Source organism: Theropithecus gelada, chromosome 14 (genome assembly GCF_003255815.1).
Source record: "Theropithecus gelada isolate Dixy chromosome 14, Tgel_1.0, whole genome shotgun sequence".
NCBI classification, from domain to species: domain Eukaryota; kingdom Metazoa; phylum Chordata; class Mammalia; order Primates; family Cercopithecidae; genus Theropithecus; species Theropithecus gelada.
In genome coordinates, this window is record NC_037682.1 from 38,703,946 (window position 1) to 38,726,203 (window position 22,258).

General features: G+C 36.2%; 2 protein-coding genes across 4 annotated transcripts in view; one reads left to right on the forward strand and one right to left on the reverse strand.

Moving 5' to 3' along the window:
• Positions 1-13,272, forward strand: part of SLC5A12 (solute carrier family 5 member 12) — a 54,906-nt gene extending 41,634 nt beyond the window's left edge. The window contains exons 13-15 of the mRNA XM_025357127.1: positions 1,907-2,010; positions 7,169-7,296; positions 9,343-13,272. Of these exons, the coding sequence (XP_025212912.1) occupies positions 1,907-2,010; positions 7,169-7,296; positions 9,343-9,492 (382 nt within the window). The 3' untranslated portion in view covers positions 9,493-13,272. The remainder of the gene's footprint in view (positions 1-1,906; positions 2,011-7,168; positions 7,297-9,342) is intronic.
• Positions 13,273-17,260: 3,988 nt separating this feature from the next.
• The window catches only part of ANO3 (anoctamin 3), a 356,947-nt gene continuing 351,949 nt past the window's right edge, over positions 17,261-22,258 (reverse strand). For all 3 annotated transcript variants that reach the window (XM_025356153.1, XM_025356152.1, XM_025356154.1), the window contains one exon: positions 17,261-20,285. In XM_025356153.1, the coding sequence (XP_025211938.1) occupies positions 20,103-20,285 (183 nt within the window). In that variant the 3' untranslated portion in view covers positions 17,261-20,102. The remainder of the gene's footprint in view (positions 20,286-22,258) is intronic.

Here is a 22,258-nt window from a genome sequence, read left to right on the forward strand (position 1 = left end):
AAGTTTGTGAACAATGAGGATAATGCTTGTAGGTATGCGGAGTTAGGAGCACTGCTATGAACCTATGGCTTCTAAACCAAATAATATGAACACAGGGTTTAACAAAGGATTTCCCTTTCTGCTTCTGACTGGGGTAAGTGATCAAAAATATCAAAACACATCAGATACTATTGTGTAGAGAGAAGATTGTGGACTTTGAAATGTGAAATACCTGGGTTTGGATTTTGGTTTTACCATTTATTCCCTCTGTATCTTTGGACAAGTTAGTAAGTTGTAACTTCTTGAATTCTCAGAGCCCTTGATTGAAAAATGAGGGTATTAGTACCTACTATACTTCGTTTTTGAGAGGATCAAATGAGATGACTATATATATATATATATCTCTCTTCGTATGTATATATGTTTGTGTGTGTATATATGTATATATGTGTGTATATATATGTATATATGAGTGTGTATATATATATCAAGTGGCACTACACATGACTTTAATACATGTTCACTCACATTCTAATTGTATGTAAGAGCAAGTCTAGAAAATACAGGATTTGTGTTATTTGTGTATCCTCAAAAGTACTTCATTTTTAGTAGCCCTTTTCTGATTATCATCAATACCTCCCTGTACACGCTCATTTCCTCTGAGCCCAGCCTTCTCAAACTGGCCAGGTAATGTGGCAAATTACATTTATGAAAGTCTCTCTTGGCCCGGCATATCTTCTCCTCTCCATTGTCCTTGTCAATCTTGAGGCAAGTCTCGTCATTACAAAGTCCAGAAAAGTGAAATTATCTTATTTGTATTTTTCATTTCCTCCATTTTTCTATTTTCTCTTCTTTTCTAATACAACCCATTCTATCCAAGCATCACTAGATTTATTTTTTCTGAAGCGCCTTCCTGAACTCATTACTACCACATAGAGATGACTTCAATGATTCATGTGCTTATGGAATAAAATGCAACCTTTATCCTGGAGCTAAATATCTGCCAAACTTTCCTGTGGTTTTAATGTTATTAATTATTGTTTTCCTTCTACTCTGAATTCTGTCTCTTCTCTTCTACCTATGCCTATCCCACTCTTTCCTACATTTGGGTCCTTAATCAAGCTATTTCCTCCATAGTAATGTCTTAGTGTTCATTTCCACTCTCCTAAAATCTGTTTATTTTTCAAGAGCTGTACTAGTGTCCCCCATTCCTCCATAAAATTCATTTTGACTCAGGTTCCAAATGGGCACTCCATTATTTTGCTTCCATTTGCCTTTGAGTTTCATTTTCTTTCCATACATTTTATATCAAAGAATTTCAACCTATTTATGGTTCAACATAAACCATGTTGATTCTTCCCTCCTGCCTGTACTTACTGTATTACCTTCTTGGAATGCTAATTCCTGGCCCTGACTACCCTCTTTGCTTGATTAACTACTAATTATTCTTTCAAAATGAGCTGAGGTATCATCTCATGCATTGATCTGAATTTGAAGGCTGCCTTAATCTTTTATACCTTTTCTACTGAGGCAAAACCAACCCATTTTATGATTATCTATTAGCTCCTATATGTAGACTTTGTGACTTTCTCATCTTTAGATCACTAATGCCTGTCACAATCACTAGCACTAAATCTGGGCCTAATAGATGTCTGAGGAATAAATAATACAAATGAAATGAAAGACACAATCCTCATTGTAATACTTATGATTCAGTGTCTATATTGTTATATTTGTAATTCAGGAATGAATTAGATTGAGTGGAATACAAAGCACATTTTGTCTAAATATAATTTTTTAAATGACAAGAAGTTATGCTTTAGGCTTTTGAGATGCCAGGCCCTAAAATGAATCCTGAGCAGTCCTCTACATCACTGTGGGGGTCTTTAAAATGCACAGAATTGGTGACATGTGCTGTTTTCCACAGACCTGCAATAGCTGATACCTGGTACTCAATCTCCTACCTTTACTACAGTGCAGTGGGCTGCCTAGGATGCATTGCTGCTGGAGTAATCATCAGCCTTATAACAGGTTGGTTATAATTCCTCCCTTTGGGACTAAAGAAGATATGGGCTAGTGCATGCATTGGTGGACTGGCTGATTGTCTTATTGGTTTGAATTCAAGTTTCTCAAAAAAGCCCTTCTTCCCACAGAGATGTCTACTCTCTCAAAGCTGACATACAAAGGCGCCTTTCATTATTATATATCTGATTATTAATATATAAAACATGTATTCACGGGAGGCTGAGGAAGCAGAATCGCTTGAACAGGAGGTGGAGGTTGCAGTGAGCTGAGATGGTGCCATTGCACTCCAGCTTGGGCGACAGAGCAAGACTCCGGCTCAAAAAACAAACAAACAAACAAACAAAAAACCACATATATTCAAATATTTCCCATATATTATTTAAAAAAAAGATGCTTTGACACATGTCCCCTAGAAGTGAGTATAAAAAACCCTCCGTAATATAACAATCAGTAAATAAGATTAAATATTCAGAGTGGTTCTTTTCCCCTCATCTCAGTAACAGACAAAATTTTTGTCATCACCATCTTGCTAACTCATGAAGTCAGCCTTTGCTAACTTACTAGAAAAGCAAAACACTGTTGTTTTTGCCTATGTTGTCCTTTGGAGGCTGCTCCTCTAAAGTCGTGGAGTTCTCTGCAGTGAGCAGCTTCATTGTCAGCCATTTTTAGCCAAGTGTCTACCATCCATACTTGCCCTTTTGATGGATTAATGTCTTTTTTGTTTCAAAGCCCATGAGGGATTCGTAGTGGTGGTGAGAGTGTGGGAGATAGTGGGGTGGAATAAGTTCACTATACTCTTGTCCCTCCACCTCCTTGGAGTACGTATTTTAGCTAAAAAATTTTTAAGGTATTCTACTTTTCCACGACTATTATATACCAGTGAACAATGGCCAACATTCTTACTCAACACGAAACCTGAATGGCAACATTTCTGGTGACTGTGTACTAGAAATGTTATATGCAAGTTCCAATGCCCTATTATTCTGCGCATGATGTCACTAGCCATTCACTGAAATTTAAGAAGATGTTGGCTATGATAAAGAATTGGCTATAAATCTCGTAACCCCAGTCTTTCACATAGTAACAACTCTCTCAGTGTCTTCATTTAAATAGTTTCAGGCGAAAGTTTGTTTATTCATTTTGTTTAGATTTTGCCTTAGTATCCTGACATCCATGACTCCTTCCTTGATGCTAGAGGAATATACCTAAACATTTCAGTTTAGTAGTCGGTCGCCACTAAGAAGACAGCCAAGAGTTCAGCTGCCTGGACGTTTCCTTCTAAAGCAGGAAATGTGTGCACATGAAATCCAGTGGTTTGTCAGTCTATATTTACCATGTGTTCACCAGAATTAGCCTGCTGTGATGTTGATACAGCAGCACTTATATTAAATTTGATTGAAAATTCTTACACATTTTCAGCATGAACAACTCTTTTGGTATTAATCCCTATGTTTTCTTTTTCTCCAAATGAACCAGGTCTTAGTGAAATGCCCTTGAGACCAAAAGCGAACACGTAACAAAGTCTAGTTATGCCTTCAAACATTTGGAAAAATTTTTGAACATGACCAGCAGATGTTCTTGCCTCCTGGTGCCTGTCTTCCAAATGAGGCCTTAGTGCTAGCCTGATACCCTCAGGTCTGCTCACCAAGAGGCTTTAACAAATCTTCTGTAATACCCACTGAATCTTTTAAAAAGTCTTACAATATTGAAATGTAGAATAGGGTCAGTAAGGAAGGACAGAGGCCTTTTGTGGACCTGTTCTCCTTGTGTTATGTTTTATCTTGGTCTTATTTGGTCTTAATAGGTGATGTATTCAATTATACTTCTTCCAGATAAAATATGGCACCTAAAAGATATGCTGTTTATGTTACTCATACATGTTGATACATAGAATCATGTCTGTGTTGATTAGCAACTCTGGGAAGTTTATATCATTAATCATTTTGTGTATCAGCTGCTGAAAGGAGAACTTGGGCTAAGATACACTTTAAATTCTTCATTATTACTGATAAAATTCTGCTGGGTGGCTGAAAGTTATTTTTTCATTTTTCCATTTTAGACATGTGAAATGAAAATATCATTTCCTAAATCAAGAACAAATACCATTGTTGGTGTATCAAGTGACCAAAACATCCCATTATCAGGACAGTATGTAGAGATTGATGCTATTCTGTTTTTCAGTGTACAGTAGTTTATATTTATCTGAATCTTACTGTATTTTTCTCATTTACCATAAAGCTGCATGTCTCTTTATGGACATGCAGATCTTTAGTTATGGATATGAAGTCTTTAGTTATCAGTCTATTATTTTTATATTTTAGATTATGGTTCCATACATTAAGGTTAAATGTAGCCTACTACCTATTTTCTTTCTTTCTTTTTTTTAGTTTTCTAGAAACAGAGCTTGCCCATTTATTTGCTTTTGACTATGGTTGATTTCACTCTATAGAGGCAGAGTTGAGTAGTGGCAACAAACATCTGGCCAGCAACGCCTAAAATATTTACTATCTATCTCTTAACATACAAAAATTAATCTTTGTGTTAGATAATTCATCTCATCAGAGAAATTTACTGTACTACTTTATAAATTGTCAGGAATTGCGCAGCTCTGTATAATGATGTGAGATAGATAAAAAGTATTCTAGCTTTCAGTTTGCTGTGGTGAAAGCTGATACCATTCTAATTTCTGATTCTTGTATGTAATCTACCTTATTTCAGTCTCTCCTGTTTGTCACACAGACACACACAGATACACACACACACACACAGACACATACACACACACTCATACCATTCTTTCTGTTGAAAGTTTATAGACCATCTTTTTATTCATAGGTTTCTGAAATTTTATGTCCTTGCCACTCCTAATCTGACTTTCTTGACTTGCAACTTAAGCCTATATCTTGTACTCAGGACTTCTGCTGAGAGTTTTGGGGCTTGTGCCCAGTAGAGGGACCATGTAGGGAATGGATTCTAGGCTGCATTCGGCTCGTGGAGTCAGTACCTTGGCATAGAGTTGCTTCTGCTTAGAGGAAGGGGAACTTTCCTCAAAACCACCCCAAGTTACTATACATCTAGTGACATTTCCTCTATAAGCATGAACTTTCTTTTCCTTAGGAAAAACCCACTTGTCTACAGGAAATGATCTCATCCCCTTTGACCTTCTTCTCTTTTCTCACCTAATATGTCTACAGTCCTGCAACCTCTTGACGAACTTGGTTTCACCCAATTTTCTCAACAGTCCACTGATGCTCAATCCCTAAGGTCTTGCTCATGAAAGATGATAAATCCATGATTGAAGGCAAATACAGAGCTTCTGGTTTGAGAATTTGAGTTTCATTTTCAACTTTCCTATCTGTGAGAATTATAGCCCTATACTTTGCTTTACCATCTACTATCTCCCAAAGGCAATATTCTCTTTCTCTAGAAGAAAACAGAATATAAATCCATATGAAGCAAAGAGTCCTGTCCAAATCTCAGGACCTGCTCTTCAGAGACAATAGATCACCATCATTTGTTGGAGTGTTTGATACTTTTGTGGTTCATTCAGAGACAAAACTGTTCTCTGTTTGAAACCCTGGAAATGACTTTGTCCCAAATTAAATTATTCTGATTCAGAGATGCCCTTGCATAGAATTTTGAGGTTGTGCAACCCCTCCTCTGCCACTCACACATATACACATATTAAGACAAATGGAGGGTTACAGAGTGTGAGATCACACATGTTTAACTAAACATATATTTCATCATTTATTAGCTCATAGAAAAGTTCACCATTTCCTCATCCATGAAAAGAGAATAATAATACTTACCTATTTATAGGGATTAGTGACAATCTATGTAAAATGTGCCCAGTATGTAGAATACACTGACTAATTGATAAATATTATTATCAACACTAGTAGAATTCTATGTGGTCAAATGTCTTTTGACAGGGTGATGTAATGCCAGGGAATAGATTGTTTAAACCTCAATTTAGAATTTTAAAAATCTACATTTTTGGCCAGGCACAGTGGCTAACGTCTGTAATCACAGCACTTTGGGAGGCTGAAGTGGGCGGATCACTTGAGGTCAGGAATTTAAAACCAGCCTGGCTAACATGGTGAAACCTCATCTCTACAGAAAAAAATGCAAAAATTAGCCAGGTGTGGTAGTGCGTGCCTATAGTCCCAGCTACTCCAGAGGCTGAGGCAGGAGAATCACTTGAACCCGGGAGGCAGAGGTTGCCGTGAGCCGAGATCATGCCACTGCATTCCAGCCTGGGCAATAGCATGAGACTCTGTCTCATACAAAAACCAAACAAATCCACAATTTGTTTTTCTTGTCTCTAGAAAGCAGTTTGAGAAAAAGTTTGTGGATGGGCACAGTATCTGGCACTTAAAAGAAATTTGATCAACGGTATAACCGCTACTCCACTCTTCCTTCTAGTATCTTTACACTGAGTATGGGACTAATAACTATCATTGAATGATATAGGGTATTAGTGAATAGTCTTTATGACTTAAAATTTGCATAAATTCTGGGAGGAGCAACATCACTGGCGTTTACGTCTTGGTTTGAATATCAATTTGACTCTTGTTCCACAGCAGGATTTGAAGAAATAGGACATTGAACAGGTATGTTTTGAGGAAGGGAAGAGGAGGTGTGAGGCGTGAGGAGGTGTGAGGAATGCTTAAAGTACCTGGGAGGAACATGAGGATATTGCTTGTTCAGGATGTTAGGGTGAAAGAAAAGAAGGAACAATAAAAATACTCTTTCTAATTTTACAAATACTGACTTAGATGATCTCAAATATTAATATATCTGGTTTGGCTAAAAAATCAAGAGCTTTTTTAAAGGAAGAAATTGAATAATTACTGCTCTCCCCTCTGTTGGCCAAAGAAGGGTACTAGTAGAGTTTTCTATAATAGATATTTAAAAACAAATAGGTTGTCTCTGTTTAACTCTACAGTCATGAGTCTACCTGATCTGATAATTTGTTGATGTTTAAAAATGAACTCCTACCTCTTTCAGCAGTTAAGCAATTTCTGTTTATTAACCACTCAGTCTTGTTTTCACTTTTATTCTAAAAAGTAACCTACTTTTCAAGTTGACAGTGTTTAAATTTGTAAAGGAAGACTTGGAGGCCTGCAACTGTCTAATCTATTTGTTCTTTTGTTAATAGGTCGCCAAAGAGGTGAGGATATTCAACCACTGTTAATTAGACCAGTTTGTAATTTATTTTGCTTTTGGTCTAAGAAGTACAAAACACTATGCTGGTGCGGAGTTCAGCATGACAGTGGTACAGAGCAGGTGAGCTGATGTTTGAGCTTCTAAAAATGTGTATGGACTCAAAGGGATTCCTAGTTTTGCCTATTTAAACCAGCTGCAAAGATGCACTGGAAAGGGAAGGCAGTGATTGAAAGAACTTGAAAGAATTTGAGTTTCAACTTCAGAGTTACCTCAGCTAATCAGCTTTTAAGCACATAAATATGTTGATAGGTAAAAGTGCCTTGAAGCTGAATTATTGGCATTACGGGTGGTCAGTGGACCTCAGCATCAGATAGTCCTGGGATTAATCCTGGTTCCATGTCCTGCATTCCTTGGGTAAATTATTTAACTCCTCAACTCTAGCTTTTCTGATCTGAAAACTGGGTGGGTGAGAGGGGGATTATCAGAGCAACATGGACACAAGCATTTCCAGTTCCATGGGATATAAATGGAAAGCAAGGTCATGGTGGGAATGCACAGGCAAAGAAGCAGCAAGATGCACCTAACTCTCTAACTCCCCAGCTCTTTTTATTCTGGGAAAAAGAAGTGTGTTTAGGTCAGGCAGTACTAGAGACACTGTCCAAGTATTATTAAGGTTTCGTCAGCCAAAGACCACCAGAAAGAGCCTGTAGTTAGACAAAATCGGACTTACCGACTTGATGCAGCAAGGTGGGGTACTTCAGAGGAATCGGCGAATGCCACCCTCAACAAGAGGGAGGAAGAACATGTCTTGTAAGGTTTGGGTTCCCACTGAAGGATTCTTAAAGGGGTCTACGGGAAGCAGAAATGACCACAAAGCTATCTGGGGCAGCATTGGTAAGAGTGCAATGGTCACTCAAAGGGTTGTTATGGCATTTGATGACTGCCAGACCTTGGGAGCAGCTGGCCTTATCAGTGTCTGTCTTCCCACCTTGATTAAGTGCAGGAGTGTTTTTGTTGTTATTGTTGTTGTTGTGTTTTTCTTTTTAGTTTAAACTTATATTCACTTTTAGTCCCAGACATTTTATTCTTTTATGATTTTAGCAGAGGGAAGCCTAACCCGAATCATGGCAAATATTTCTGAGTTGCCCATTGCTCTCCTCTCCAGAAAACAGCGGAATAACATGTATATCACCTAAAGCTGAGTTTATTACTTATGGCGGGAGGCAAGAGCACCAGGTTTACAGAGAGGCTCAGAGAATGGAAGTTAGGTGCAGACATTTATAGAATTCTGAGCTTAAGTGACTTAAGGTAGATCTTTCAATTCAGGGTTCTTATTGGAACGGGGCAAAACTGTGGTGTAAGAATTTAAAGTTGGAAAACGTAGCCAGGTGAAGGTCCTAAAGTCAGTTTTGATAATTGAACCATGGCTTGATAAGCAAGGAGTTTGCTTCATTGAACAATCTATACTTTGGAGAAAAGGGCTGTTTACCCAGATGAGCAATTTATTTTGCTTAGAAGGCAGCTGGTTAAGCAGCCTATTGTTTCTATAAATGAATTTTGAGGAAGTTCTAGAAGCAACGGATCAAGTTATTTATTGGTTTGCAGACTCAGGAAGATAGAATTTCCTGGAATAAATAATAAACTTACTTAATTCAGGCAGCCAGCTTCTGTTCTCAAGGCTAAGTTGAATGGGAGGGGACACTCCTTGTGTCACTATTGGGCTTCTTTGCCAGAAAATAATGTTGAGCAGCATCCAGGGGAGTTTGTGTATAGGTGTCCCTCTTATTATCAGCAGGCTCTCCTATTCCCTGGTAGGAAGGGGGCCATCCTCATATGAGATAGAGGTATGTTTCTCCTTATAATGTAATACTACTACCTGACGGGATTGCTGGGTTAAATGAGAGATGTAAAAATTTCTTCATGCAACACAAGACATACTGTAAATGCTCAATAAATTGTTCTTTTCGCTGTTATTATCTTTAGAAATAGTACCTTACATGGATTATCAAAGTTATCAATTAGAAATTGTCTTAGGTCAGAGTTGTTTATGCTTCTTTTGTACTTATATATAATTTTTTGAAGCCAAAGCCTAAACAAGATTCTCTCAGGTTAATTTGGAATACATCAAGGCTATATTGCTAATATGTGTCTTTCTATTTTCCTCAGGAAAACCTTGAGAATGGCAGTGCCTGGAAACAAGGGGCTGAATCTGTCTTACAGAACGGACTCAGGAAAGAAAGCCTGGTACATGTTCCAGGCTATGATCCTAAGGACAAAAGCTACAACAATATGGCATTTGAGAATACCCATTTCTAAGGCAATACCTGTATGAATGCACACACACACACAGACACACACAATATACACACACACAAACACACAAACTCCACATACTTCTTGCCTATTTGTTAGTAGATTTGTATAGTTGCCATTGCTAGCAGACAGGGATGTCTGCTGCCTATTTGTACTTATTTATTACTACATGCAAAATACTGTTTCCCAGGATATTATTTGAAAGACTCCAACTTTCACAGAGAAAAACCAATCTGCTCCAAATGTCCTTGACTACTTCCTTCTTGAATAAATTAGGACTGGATTTCATCACCTTTCAAGAAATCAAAGTCTGTTTGCTTGGTGTCGTATTAAACTTCAGGTTTTTCATTTTAGTAGTTTTTTAACCATCAAAATATCTTGGAGTTTAAAGGCAGAATGGGCAATAGGAATATGCATATTATTGCTTTTGTACCACGAGGAATAAAACAGAGGAATGACATCCACCTCTGACCTCACACCTCACATACATGTAGACATATTTTATGCCACCCATCTCCCATCCTGTAGCTGCAATTGGCATACAACTATTAACATACTATTAACATCCCTTCGCCACCACTATTAGGTCCTCTTCCAGTCATTCCAGTCATTAGCTGTCCTGACCAAACATTAAAAAAAAATTCAGCTAAGTGCAGAAGGAGAATATGGTATGTCTGGCTAGTGGGAGCGATTATAACTAAAATCTCTGCTCCTTTTATGTTGTCCATGCAGTATTTCTTCTTCCTTTCTATCACTTTACAATGAAAAATTGCCTCAGAACTCAATAAGAAGTCTGGAGCCTTTTTCCAGGGCTAAGTGAAGAGAAAAGGAATGTCCTATAGAAGGTTGTTAGAATAGAATTTGGTAAAAGAACGTTGCAAATAGTGTAAACAGACCATAGATTTCACCAGCAATAGTGTTCTTCTTTGGACAAAACACATTGTCCACAAGACTTGTACTCTGCTCATTCAGCTCATGTGAGCAAGCTCAACTCACTCCACCCGGGTAAGGTAACAAAAATGGAGAACTTCATAGTTCGTGTCTAGAAAATAATGTTTAAAGTTCTGGATAATGAGGGCATTGCCAATTAAAAGGTGAGTTGACAAATGAAGGAGCAGTGAAAGATTTTTGGAGGAAGCGAAGAAATAAAATTCTGAAAAGGTAAAAGAAAGAAATAGTATGTCATAGGGACCAAATCAGAGGACAGATAATAAGAAACAAAGTTGTATCTGACAAGTGTCAGATATTTATTTTGGTGGCCAGATAAGAGCAAAAGGCCTAGAAACAGTGCGTTAGCAAAGTAAGAAGAAATAGTCCAAATAGGCAAGGATAAGGAACTCCAAAGGTTGTCTTTAAATATTTCTTGAAAGAGAAAGCCTTGAAAGAAGCATGCAATAGACAATACCAATATCTATTATTAGAAAAGATAGAAAGACAGACAAATCAATGGAGGAATTAAAACAGACACACTGGAGTTTACAAAACAGAACTCAATCCTTGCCTTCTCTCCCTCCACTCAAATAGAAAAGGAGAATAGAGAAAGAGAAAAAAGGTATTGGGCTACAGTTTATAAGAGAAATGAGAAAAAAAATACATTTGGGATAAGAGGGAAAGGGTCAAAAGGGGGCACATTTGGAGAAATATCTGAAAACGAGAAGGAGCAGAATTTTTGGAAACATTTTTCAAAGTCTGGCAATGCTAATTAAGCTGTTGATCTAAGGATTTGCAAATTGAGAGGTGCAATTATTTTCCAAATGACTTGTGATACTCTTATTAATTAGAATACATATTTTGTGAATACTGAAATCTGAGCCAAACCTAGTTGGCTTTATTAAGATCTTAGGGAAAGAAGAGAGAAAGAAAGAGGGAGAGACAGAGAGAGAAAGAAAGAAAGGAAGAGGGAGAGAGAGAGAAAGAATAAAAAGGAAAAAACAGCAATTCTGAGGATGAGAATAAATTAATGGTAGGCATTATATATGCATGTACATATATATACATGTGCATACATATATATGTAAATATGATTTGGAATACATCAGGATTGTGAACTTCCATTTGGGATAGCATAAAAACAAAATATAACATACAGTTTTTCATTTTACTCACAAATTTTACTCATAAATTTTCCTAAAGACATTTCACTGGGTCAGTACATTTCTGCAAAAGTTTTAAAAATGTTTTTTCTTTTACAGTCCCTAATTATCCTACCTGGAGTGTTATCAAAATGTCATACAACTGGAAGATGCAATTATTATTATAAAAATATCTCTGCCTTCCTTGTGTAATGAAATTTATGGGATTAGCAGATGACATTTCAAGAGATTTTAGAGGTCATTGCAGAGACTCCCCCCATTCTTCTTAATTGAACAAACAGGCATAAATCTAGGGTTTCAGGTAGAGAGCAGATGGGAATCTGTGGGACACTGTCTTCCACAGTGTATGAAAATCGTGTTTGTTGTGTGATGAAGCAAAAGGGAGCTATGAAGTGCACAGTCAACAGATTCAGCTAGTGAGTCCCAGCACTCCTCTCAGGCCCTCCCTAGGATTAGCAGCCCAGAGTCATGCCAAGGCCACTGGTGCAGTACGAAGACAGTCCAGTGACAAGTTCCATCCATACCATGGAAGAGGGTTTAACTCGTGGCTGTTTTTGCCACAGCATGACCAGAGACATTCTCAATAAATGGCACTAGGAATGATGAGTTTTAGAGGGGCCTAAAATGTTCCAAACTTGATACTCAACACTGTGCTTTAAAGCACAACCACAGATACTGGTAAAAATGGAACAGAATTACCTCAATGCCTCTTTAACTCATTCTGAATGAATTCATTTTTGTGACAGATATTTTTTTGTCACCATTTGGAATAAGAACTACGACAGCTTATGATTGAGATGAGGAACTGGAGTCAAATGGCTTAGGTTCAAACACAAATTCTGACATAAATCTAGGTAATTTTGGGTGATACTTTTTAAATGTTACTTTATTCAGCAATTAATAGGAGTAAAAATTATCCCTACTTAATAGAATTATTATGAAGATTTATAAAAGTAAATCATAAAGTGCTTAGCACAGCGTGACAGGCCCACATGGAACATTAAATACTTGGTCTGCAATATATGAAGAACATGGTGTACATGTTAACTTAAATGGTTTCATTATTTCTCTTCAGGATTTTTAAGATGCAGGATCAGAATATATGTTACTATTTTGAGAATAAGAAATAATAAGACAAACAGAATGTATAAATTAAAAGTCATGCCATAAATTTCCAAAGACTAGTTTTCTTAATGCCAGAGTTTAAATAAAATGTTATTTTCCAGAGAGTAACTTTTCTAAAGGTCCTAAATTCTGAAAAGAGAGAAAACTACTGTTATAAACAAGTTTATTACTAAAAGATGCAATAGTCATTATTATGATTTATTATTTTGTACATGTAAACCTTGATAAGTAAACAGTATCTCAACCCAAGTTTATCACTCAATGCACAGTTCAAAGCAACTGTGACTCTCAAAATAGCAACAGAAGGTGGGGAAGGTCTTTTCCCTTTGTTTATATAATGTTTGCTAAATAAGAACTTTACTATTTCATGACTTTACAGGGTTATACCATTTCATTCTAAAGAGAAACAAAAAGTAAACCATTGCCCATGTGGTTTTCAAATAGTATTTCAAAGAGAATATTACTGAAATATTTTTGTGCTGTTACAGACTTAATCAAACATTATTTATGGAGAAAATAGAGGAGTCTCCCTTTAATTGTTCCCTTAGAAATAAATTGTTTTAAAATATTACGGAAGTTATAGCTGTATGTATATGCACATTTGTATATTTACAAGTCTCATGGACTTAATCTCAATATTGTAAATTAGCTAGGTTTACTATACAGTTAACTGCTTTTATCTAGCATTTATAATCTTGTAGCATAAGCTCTTTTCAAATAACTAAAATTTAACTGATATCAATGGTGCACATGGAATGATACAAATTTATAAACTAATCAAAGGTAACTCATCATTGATAGTGAATTAACTAATCTGTAGTTTTTATTGGTAGTTCTTGGAAAGAGATAACACCATTATTTCCTCTCCCACTCCAATCTCCCAAGTAAATCAATGTAGATCTGCAAATACCCTTGTGAATAACAAACATTCACAAGCCCATTTTTCTAATATTATACTTTGGTGTTTCAACTATTAGCCATCTTCAGAAGAAAAAGAGTTAAGCTCATAAGTATTTAACTTCGAAATCACAACATGACCCTTTCTCGAAGTGTCAGGCTGTCATCATATATTAGAAAAATAATCTTACCCTGTGGAGCAAGATGGTCATTGATAATGATATTTCAGTACATCGGTAGGACATTTAATATGATATTTTTGTATTTTCAAAATCGTATGCAGCTTTTTAATTTCAGAGTTCTAGAATACATCTAAATCTAATGTTGTTTATACAACTAGTTAAGATTAGGAAAAATGCCTATAAACAAGTATAGTTACATAATTTATATATAATTAAATTATTTTTTTAAATTAAGTTTTGATTTAAGTGCTTGGGAATTATCAATGTGAATATTTTCTACAGGGTTAGGAATGGAAAGGAAGATAATCATCTATTCTAAAATCTTTTGTTAAAACCTTATAGATTAAGGCAGGTCCACCAGGTGACCAAGTAAGCATATACCAAAATAAGGTTTTTCATATTATATAACATGACTTCCTTTTTGATGTTTTGAATAATGCCTGTAATATTTAGCTTACCATGGGTTAGGAGGCACACACACACACACACACACACACACACACACACACACAGAAATAAACATCAAGAGGGCTTGTAACTTAATAAAATAGGTTACTATAAATCAAGAAAAGCAATAAATAATGGTGATATCCTTTGTGGACCTTATCCTCAGGAATTTCCAGAAACGATTCATCTGTGTCCTAAGTTGCTAAAGCAAGTGTGTGCACAGGTGTTCAGAACACCTCATTCCTATTACAGGATCTGCTTTTGACACATTTAAAAGGCTAAGAGTAGTTTCACGTAATTCTTTACTTAATGTCTTAATTTAACTGCCATATTAAAAAACGTGAGCAACCCTCAAATCACTTATTTGCAGTATAGTATAATATAAGCAGGCTGAATTTGTGGATAACATTATTGACTGGTTTGGAATACACTTCGTAAAGGTTTATATACCTTTATGTTAACTACTTTCAAGAATGCTAATAGGTTACCTTCTGAAAAATTGATTCAGTCTATTTCAACAGAGCAAAGCTTCCTTAAATCGGCTTTGGAATTTAAGAATTTGGAAGGAATGTTTAATGATAACAATACACAGTGTATTTTTTTTATTTTTTACGATTTGCAGGGTAACTGTAGTGAGTAAAAGGAACAATAAAATCAATATTTATAATCATCTGGATAAATATATGGTTGCAACATAATTTCTCATATTGAGAATAAAAATGGAGAAATCCACTGTTGTCTCTTCTGGCCGTCCCCAAATTCTTTTTTCAATTATAGAATTCCAATAGCTCTTTCCTACTTGAAAAATACAATATAGAGGCCAATGGACGTATATGTTAGGAAGATAAAATTGTATAACCTTAAAATTGTGTATCTTTTTAAGTGTATTTTCATCTTTAACACTGAAAATGAGGCTGTTTATTCTTTGGTTAGAGTTGTCACCAAAATCTAGGCTTACTAGATTTAGCTTCATAAATCATAACATAGTCAACAAAAAAAACTTCATTTCTTCTGAGTGTTAACAGATGAACTACATTGTGGTTTTTCAGCCAGAAAGAAGGCAGGGCGTGTGCACAGCAGACACTGAAGTAGGATCTGTAAACTAGACATTTTTGCATGGGTAGAAAAGACTCTAAATTGTCTTTATCATCTTCAAAACATTGCTTCCACAATTATCTTTGCCATCCGGTTTTTCTGCCACCCAATCTCTCTTTTCTCACCAGAGAGAGAAAAATATGCTGGGTAAAGATCAATGGAAAAGTCTGTTCATATTACTTGTTGGAAAGATACTTAATTTTGCCTGAAGACTTTACTGGTAGGGTTGAATTTCATATATCAACATGCAATTCAAAATAATTGTAATGGTACTGAGGCAGTTTGAGTAGCACATGGGGCTAGCCACCTACATGACAATTATTTTTTGAGGAGTATCTAAATAGATTTCATAAAGTTTTGTTTTTCAACTAGTAATATAAGAAATGTTACTTTGTGAAAAACAAAGAGGGCAGAGAAGTCACTTTAACCACATAGAGAGAATTAAGATGGAAAAAACACTGAGGATGTCAATGAAGGTCTATACCAGAAAATCTCATTTATTTCCTTCCTAGGGAAAGATATAAAGCAAAGCCCATACAACTGACTGTCTAGTGTAACGAAGACTTCCACTTTGGGCTGGCTGCATGTGAACGAGGCTTTTTCTAGAGAGAATTTTGCAGAAGCACACATACAGTCACAAAGCAGTAAAACTGGACTTACTAGACATTGATAGTAGCAGATATTAGAACTGGTCCCAAATATGAAACTTTTCTCTACTAACCTGTTTGTTTCATTTTACTTTCCTAAAAAAGACATCTTAATGTGTATGTGGCTAGGATGCAGTGAGGGTAACATTTGTGTTCTCTAGAAAACAAAAAAGTCATCAAATGTGATCATGGGTGTGTTTTTTCAAATGAAGCCAGATGGCAAATTCAATTGAAGGTAACTTATCACTGTTACAAAGGTATCAATCCTAGCTAGCAGAGGCCTGGGCTGATCAATGATTCAAGCTAAAGCCCAATTAATATCCCCTTTGGACTATGTATTGTTGTCATATTTCATTTGGAATAGATATGCCTGTAGGGAAATGTTTGGTTTTTCATCAGAAACTGGGTTGTTCAGGTCACTCCTAAAAGGTTCTCTCTGAGCCAGTAAGAATAGCAGGAATGAGGTAAGATGTTAACTGATTCCTTGGATGAAACCTAGAACTATACCCAGAGTCCATTTTAATACCGTGATTTTGGGGGGAAATGGAGTGGAAATATCTGATCACCATAGTAGGACTGAGTTGGGCATTTTTCAAAGATAGTAAATGCTCACTGATTCTTATACAAAAGATGGCAAGATGCAAGTGTGTGTGTGCACACCCCCACACAACACACATACCCTGGGCTTATGTTAACTTGCCCCCACTTGACAGGATAGTCAATCACGCCTTATCAGTTAAGCAACTCTGCAGGCCACCTGGATTTTCCATTTTGACCATCATTAAAAAAAAAAAAAAAAACAATGGGCAAATTGGTAGCCTCTTTTTGACAGTTGGCTGTGGTGCTCCTGCATGTCCTCCCTCCTTAGCATGCACTGTATCTGTGCAGAAATTCCTGTCCTAAAGAGATTTTGATGGTGATTGATGGAGCCAGCATAAATGTGAAAAAGAGAAAGGGCTTATGTGTGATGACACTATTGTTAACCCTCACAAGAACTAATCAAGAGCTTCTTCTCTTATCTGTGTCTAAATACAAAGCATTAGACAGGTGTGATTCCCCACCAGCACTTTATAATGTGCAAGCACCTTGAGGAAAACAATGATCTTATCAGAAGAGAGTCAAACCTTTTTAAGAGTATGGTAATGGCCTGCAAGAATAAGGAACTCGCCTTGCAGAGTAAAGAATGAACAACACCCCCTCCCCATATACAACAGATTTCAATTCAATATTTAAAAAGCAAGCAGAATTAAATTTAACATGCAAATTATAGGGAAAATACCATATCAAATAATGATTTATTGAGTGAAAAAGTTTTCTATTCATTCCATCATACAATAGATTGTGCTAAGAATCATTTTGGAGGAATGTGCAGCATTCAGAAGTTGTATCTCATCATGCAGTCACTCAGCAGCATTTTATCTAAAAGTACGTGCACAGACTCAGACAATTACAAACTATTTCAGGCATGATCTACAGTGATTTTCCACACATTGTACAGTGAAAGCTCTTCATCTTGGAACAACTTGTCAAGGCAGACTGCATGCACATATATATTAGTTATTCGCTTGAAAAGACAAGTTAGAATATGAAAATATATAAGCAGCATTCATGTAATACAGAATTCCTGAGAATAGCGTGTGCTATAAATCTTTGAGAAGTAATTTGTATTCATATAAAAACCATGATATAAAACATTTCTCTCAACTAAAACAGAGTGATCTAAAACTAACACACTGCAAGGGGCTGTCAGTATTTACTGTCAACAATGATGAAGGCATAACTAGATTCTATTGCACTTTTTCGCAAAATAAACATTTCAGACAATTTTTTCTTTTCCTCTTTTTCACATCTGTTTCGAAAGTATCAGAGAAGGCATTTTATAAACCAATGTATTACAATTTTTAAATTAAAATATTTTTCTCTTTTCATATTTTTCTTTCTAGTTGATCAATATGGTTTTAAACCCTAACGGGACTATATAAAAACACGGAAAGGAAATACTTCTCAAGGATACAGCTATCATTATTCTTTATACTACTCTCAGACAAATGGTGCTGTTCTGTGACCCTAACTTGGAAAAGATGTTGGCTGATGTTATTAATAGGTAGAGAGAGTATTTATACTCAGGCATGTATTTACATGTACCTAACAAAGCAAAATAAATGCAGAGGATATAAAAATGGAGGAGTGTAAAACTCCCTTGTACTTAGTAGAATTAGTTGCTACAACTGCTACAAATAAGGACCGGGAGTGTGAGAACCTCTCTGGAATCTGAATGGAAGAGTCTCACATAACAAGGGCACGTAAGGGAAGTTCAGAGTCTAAGGCCCTTTCCCTTGCTCAGAATCAGAGGACAAGGAGGAAAGTGAATATGCTTGACAAAAACAAACAATGAAACAGCTATCATCTATCCGCTTTTCTTCTGGAGAGAAAGAAGGAAAAGCTAACAAAACATTTTCAGTGTTAATATTTAGAAAATAGTTTTCCAGTAAGAGAAACATAATCGTACTAGAGAAACACTAGCATATATACGTCGTAGCTTTATTTCCATTGTGTCTGATCTGGTCTTTTAAATATTAGAAATAATGGTGCTTTGCTTGATTGGAAAAATAATAATAATCATAGTAACCATAAATATGTAGTTGTGCATATGTGTGATTTCCTTGTTTTGCAAGGAAACGTCTTAATTTCTACCATACATTTACTTCAGCTCTTCTCTTTCTTCCTTTCCAACCTCCACAACTTATGCCTCCTCTGAACTTTCTTGAGTGCACCATCACTCCTGCCTCATCTGTATGTGGAACAGACATACTCATAGATACAGAGTTGACGGTGAAATAGAAATTCCACAACAAAGCAAAATTACGTCTTTTGTGATTAATTTGACTTTGTTTCTAGAGAGTTGTTAAAAATAAACCAAATCAAAACTATCAAAGAAATAATAACATAAAACTCCCTTCAGTGATGAAAAAAGAAACTAAAACACAAATAAAGGTTTTGCTTTTTTTAACAAATAATATAGATTTATATTCATGCATTACTTTCATTAGTTCATGAGTAAGAGTGCACATTGTTGAAAAAGCTTAAGTGTTGCAGAGCATCTGGCCTCAGTTTTCCTAAACAAACATATTACAATAGTAAAAACTGGTGTCAGAGCTGCATAAACCACAACATATACTACATACCATCAAGGTGCAAAGGGACAAGGAAAACCAACGTATGTACAGCATTTCAAGTTAATATTCCATGAGAGTTGTAATAAATCATAGAGAAAAAATTAAATATACTATAAAACAGCCTTCCACAATAAAGTATGGATTAGTTGTGTTCTAAACTATGTAAGAATAGCCATTCATATTTTATAAGTATGTGGCTTTATTGGCAGTTAATACAAAAAATTGCAGTGCAACTGGCTCTGCCAGGGATAAAACAGACTTGAAGTAGCCAATGCAATGGAATATTATTTCAATGAATGCCGTTCTTTTTGGAATCTTGGATTTTTGGTTTGACTACTAAAGGTGATGTACAACTCTTCAACTGCATAGTCAATGTAAAGCAGCATAAATCCCCTGTGGCACAGAACCATAATCTCAGCAAGAGACAAGGGCAATTCCTACCAACCTGTAAACTGAAGGGATGTGGAGTTCTGGCAGCCAAGGCAAGAATTTGTTTAAGTCATTTCTTATAAGTACCTGAACTCAACCATACTTTCCAAAGTCAAATTAGTATGTGGGTGAAGACTGCCTGATACTTTAAGCCACGCCTGGCTTGTGAACATTTACATGGAAATCTGTCTTTGAAAACTTCACCAGCCTCTTTCTCATTACACTGCAGTTGATGGAAGGCAGAGGTCTCCAAGCATACAACTCCCTGAGACTGGTTCTGAGAATGACATCCTGGCTTCCTGCAATGTCAAACTAACCCTTTTTAAGGTCATCAAGTCATTGTTTTCTTCCCTACAAGCCTGGATATTTCAAATCCCAAATATGGCGGTGATACATTTCCAAGTAGCGTATTATACACGTGGTTTGCCAAGCATGCCTTCCTCCTAGATTCCACCTAGCATTCAAAGTTGCCATCATTTCTTCCCATTACTGTTATCACCCCTACTGGGTAACAGGTGTCAACTAAGGCCATTCATGGTGAACAGGCTGACCACTTTTTCTCCGTTGTTGTTGCAAATGTTCCAGTTCAGCCTCATACATCATTTCTTGAACTAAGTACTTCTCCCGTCGTATTCGGTCATGTAGACCCTTTGGTACATCTGGAATCAGGTATGCGATGAATGACTTTATCCCAAAAACAAGGTGCTGCAAATTTAAATGTGAAAAGTACAGTTTTCAAAGATTCTGAAATGTTAATTATAAAAAAGTACAACAATGAACAATGCTGCATTTGGCTTGAATCAAGCATCAGAACTTAGTATGTACCATCTAGAATATTAATACCTTCAAAAATTATATTGAAAACACTACTGTTGCCTTCTTCACATAAGTATCAGGACAAAACAAAAAATTACTTCCTCTTTTTGCTGTAACATGTTGATATCACTTTATAAGCACCAAGTAAATCCTAAATTCATACCTATAAAATCTTTACATATTATGAAATATTATTATGACATGAATTGTTATACACAGATGAGAAAGATCATATCCAGGGAGAACCCATGTCCAATAGATCATAACACATATCATGTAAACCACATAGAATGCAATCTGCCTGTTATGCTAGCATTAGACTCAAACTCAGAAAATGCATTTTTCATGTCTATTAAGTTCACATATCACCATAGCTGCTTTAAATATTTTACCTTTATTATATAATTGTTCTATGATGAAAAACATATTACTTTTATTATTACTTCTTTGAGACAGCATCTCATTCTTTTGCCCAGGTTGGAGTGCAGTGGCATATACACAGCTGACTGCAGCCTCCATCTCCTAGGCTTAAGCAATCCTCCTGCCTCAGACTCCCAAGTAGCTAGGAACACAGTTGCCTGCCACTACACCTGGATAATTTTTTAAAAAAATTTTGTAGATACAAGGTCTTACCATGTTGCCCAGACTGGCCTCAAGCTCCTGAGCTCAAGTTATCCTCCCACCTTGGCCTCCCAAAGTGCTGGGATTACAGTTGGGAGCCACTGTGCCTGGTCAATATTTTGAAAAATGAACTGACAAAAGTAATGCATTTTTAAAAAAGCAGGAATAAAACTCAAAGGCAGTGTGTCTGTGGTTAGAAGTATACATGTTGAATGAGGCTGCTTGAATCTGAATCCTACACTTATCAGCTATTTAACCTCAGGCAAATCACCTATATTCTGTGTCATATCCCTAAAATGGTGATAATAGTAATACCTCTTAAAGGTTGGCATAAGTATTAAATGAATATGTGTGTGCGTATATATAAATACACACATACCATATATGTATATATATATTTTTGTGTGTGTGTGTGTGTGTGTGTGTGTGTATATGGCTCAGGGATTGCTTGTCATAGCGTGAGCCCTGCTTAAATATTACCTCCTGTTACTATAAATGCATCCTGTTTTTCCCAGGAAGAAGAGTAGATCTTTCAATTTCTCAGAAAGGAAAAAATATGATACTAATAGAGTTAGCATAATCTGTGGAAAATAACACGTTCCTAATGGATTCTTAGTAGATAATAGTCTACGTGGAAAAGAATTCAAGGTACTTTAACTGGGCTTATTATATGTGTCCCAAGAAACTGTACTGCAGAGTAGATCATAGTAAGGCAGGTCATATTTTTCCATATAAAAGCAAATAATCAGAAGTTCTTTCTTGATAAAATATTTGATATTCACAGAAATATCCAGGAATGTGCCTTAAGGGTATAGGAATAAAATTCAAAACCTTTGCTATAATTAAATTAGTAAGGAGGGATATGCTTCAAGTTCCTGAGGAAAAAATAATTTAGTATACCTTTCTTTTCTTTTCTTTTTTTTAGATGGAGTTTCATTCTTGCTGGCCAGGCTAGAGTGCAAAGCCGTGATCTCGACTCACCACAACTTCCGCCTCCTGGGTTCAAGTGATTCTCCTGCCTCAACCTCCTGAGTAGCTGGGATTACAGGCATGCACCACTGCACCTGGCTAATTTTGTATTTTTAGTAGAGATGGGGTTTCTCCATGTTGGTCAGGCTGCTTCGAACTCCTGACCTCAGGTGATCCGCCTGCCTTGGCCTCCCAAAGTTCTGGGATTACAGGCGTGAGCCACCACGCCTGGCCAAGTTAGTATAATTTTAATAACACTGACTAGTGGAATT